At 41.7% G+C, this 3,200-nt stretch overlaps 1 protein-coding gene across 1 annotated transcript; it reads left to right on the forward strand.

The window, feature by feature from the left end:
- Positions 1-33: 33 nt before the first annotated feature.
- On the forward strand, positions 34-2,274 carry LOC147820448 (uncharacterized; the record flags this gene model as incomplete). The annotated part of the gene is made up of 1 exon (XM_087172523.1): positions 34-2,274. A coding segment is annotated over one exon (2,241 nt), but the record flags the coding sequence as incomplete, so codon positions are not given.
- Positions 2,275-3,200: the final 926 nt, after the last annotated feature.

The following is a 3,200-nucleotide window of genomic DNA, read 5'->3' on the forward strand; positions in this document are numbered from 1 at the left end:
ACACAGTGAATAACTCCATTTCAAAGTGGTAATTATAACACTAGCACAGAAACCATGAGTGTTTCTGAGATCAGAGAGGAATTACAGAGGACACAGAAAAATGAGAAAAGGCTGATCGACAAAAACAAGGAATTGCAAAGACAAATCTCATTCCTTATTAAAGCCGAGACCTCTTTGAAAAAAGAACAAGTTGAGGTTGCTAAACTAAAGCGTAAAGCCGGGGAACAGGATTTGCACGTGGACAAGCTCAGAAAAGACCTACATAAGGTCAAAACCGAGTTAGTCAACGAACAGACTCACAGAGCTCAAGAAAAGACCGTTTCAGAGCAGAGAATTGTGAGTCTGGAGAAGCAATGTCACACACTCCAGGACAAATACTCGGTGGAGAAGATGATGAGGGAGCAGAGGGAGAAGGACTTAGAGCTGTTCAATCAAATCAAAGGGGAAAAGAAAAAACTGACCTTGCAGGGGCAGAATTTGCATCATCAGGTTCAAGAGCTGACAGGGTATAAAAACTTTGCCGTCAAAACAATGGAAGAAATGAAACAGCTGTTGAAAAAGAAGGATGCGGAACACGAGCAGACTAAAGGCGAGTTAAATATCGAAAGAGCCATTGTAAAAAACCTCCACGAACAGAATGACAAGCTGGTCTGTTCAATAGAGGCATGTCAGGGTGTAGAAAATGAGACTGCGAGGCGGGGTCATGAAAACGAAAGATACCGCAGACAAATTGAAGCTGATAAGAAAAAAGCACATCATCTGAAGATGGAGATCCGGGACCTCCTAGGCCAGATTGACGACTTAAAGAATTCACACATATTGATGGAACACCAGCTGGATATGGCAACTCAGGCTAGTAAACACAAGACCGAAGAATTAGAACATCAGATATCTGAGGCTGGAAAACAGCGTCACTTAATACTATCATTGGAACATCAAGTTAACAAATACAATGAGCTGAAACACAAACTCCAAAACCGCAAGCAAAAAGAAGCTGGCCACAGTCAAGCCAAAAACCAGGAGATAATCAATATGAGGACTATCATTTGTGAATTGGAGAGTAAGCAAAGACAGCAAATAATCATCAATGAAAGTATGCAGGGTACAAGAGACCTCGCCATTAAAAACTTGTTCACAGCTCAGGCAAAAATCACTGAGCAGGACAAAGCAATTGAACAACTCAATGGTGAAATTCGAGAGGAGACACGTGAGATCAATGCAAAGAAAATCCAGGTGAACAGGATTAGGAGGGACTATCGTTCTGTGAAGAACCAGCTGGAAGAAATGAAGAAGCAACTGTCAGAAACTAAGATAACGCAAGATATGTGTTCAACCACTGCTGATAAAGACCAGCTGTTGGCACAGAAGAACATGGCCAAGATGCAAGCAGAGAAAGAAAAGTTGGAAAAAGACCTAGAGCAATACAAAGAACAGCTAGTGCAGCAGCAACAGAAGATCAACCTCCAGGACGCTACGAAGATCAAACAAGGAAATACCCTCAAAGAATATGAATTGGAACTCAAGTCTCTCAGGCTGAAGAACACGGAACTTGAGAATAATTGCGACATACTGACCACGCACATGATTAACCAGTCTGCCTATAAATACGTCAGGGGCGAAGAGAAAACCCAGGCCAGGAAAACACATCTTTTGCCCTGTCTTAAGAAGGCAGATGAGGTACATGAGAAAAATCAGCAGCTTGAGGAAAAGAACCAGGAGATCGAGGAGCTGAAGTGCAGGTCAAAGGAGGCGGTGCAGAAGTTCCACGTGTGTCAATGGGATAACAGACAGCTCAGAGAAAGATTAATGGCATTACAGGGAATGCTCACGGCATATGAGGACAATTACAAGAGTAAGACAGAAGAGGTCAAGAGGCTGTCAGATGAGTTGAGGAAAATCAACTTGGAGACTAGAGAGAAATCAAGGTACAGACCCCTGTCCCCTGTTCTCAGTAAGACCCAGGCCCCCTCTGAGGAAAATTCAGAGTCTGTTTACCTCTCACAACACACACGCTTCCCACTCAGGTCCACCAAGTTCCAGTGTCAGTCAGGAATCAATGCAGAGACTTTCCTCCCCCCAATTCATAAAATACAAAGCAGACCTGGTTTGTCATTTTCCACTCAGCCCCATCCCCCCTCTGAGTCCAAATCTGGTCACATCCACAAACTGTCCCCCAGGCTCCAGCCTCAACCTCAACCCCAGCCCCAGCCTGAAAAGAAAAGGAACATTATCGTCCTCCCTCCCATTAATAAAATAAAGAAGAGCAAAGCATAATTCCCAAAGGATTCACTCAAAAGAAATCTCACACAAATCTTTTGGGTGAACAAACTGATGCGATGCTTTCATTTCTCAGCTCAGTCCAGCTCTCAATAACATGCAAGCAAATGTGTAATGACTGGTATCACACACTCAGTGAGGGAGCACATCCCTGCACATTTGCCCGGAACTGACTGAGCTGGACTGCACTCACAAATGAACAAACGTTTCAGTGCATCAAGTGGGTTTCCCCCGGGTTCTCCGGTTTTCCCCACAAAACAATTACTTCTTAACATCTCTAAAGTTGTTAAATAAATAATAAATCTATCTTAAAGATACTTTACTCTGTCCATTCCAATACTTTCAGTAACTCTTTAACTTACAGGCTGTTAATCATCTTGTAATTAGTAATATTAATAGATTAATGAATACATGACTACATTTGTAATAATTGTTTGAATCATTTTTATTTATGAAGCATTTTTCTAAATACACATTGCAAAGTGCTCGACAAAGGCAGCAAAATACATAAAATCAATAGAGAAGAAAAAAAGACAAAGCAGTTAGGTGTAGAAAAACTAATACAGAGGAATTTTAAGAGAAATAAAACATTTCAGCGCAGGTAAAGGTGTTTTGATTATCACGAAACCTTGCAGCTCTCACACTGCACAGCAACAAGTGTTAGTTACGTAACATCAGAACTTCACACACACAAGAACACTGGCCAGATGTCATCAAACGCATCACGGTGACTAAATTATTACTAAAACTCAACACTAAAACACTTTCCTGTTGTGTCATTTATGTTGAAGGTTTCATTTGTTTTTCTGTCAACTGACACGGTCTTAATCCTCAGTCCACCATCTTTCTGCTTTCCGTGTTTGATAGTTAACAGGCTGATAACTGGTGAACTTTAGCACAATCCCAGGGCAGGATAACTGTCT

The sequence above is a fragment of the Seriola lalandi genome, unplaced genomic scaffold (genome assembly GCF_002814215.2).
Source record: "Seriola lalandi dorsalis isolate HSWRI2012SDOR001 ecotype SW California unplaced genomic scaffold, Sedor1 jcf7180001955675, whole genome shotgun sequence".
Lineage (NCBI taxonomy): Eukaryota > Metazoa > Chordata > Actinopteri > Carangiformes > Carangidae > Seriola > Seriola lalandi.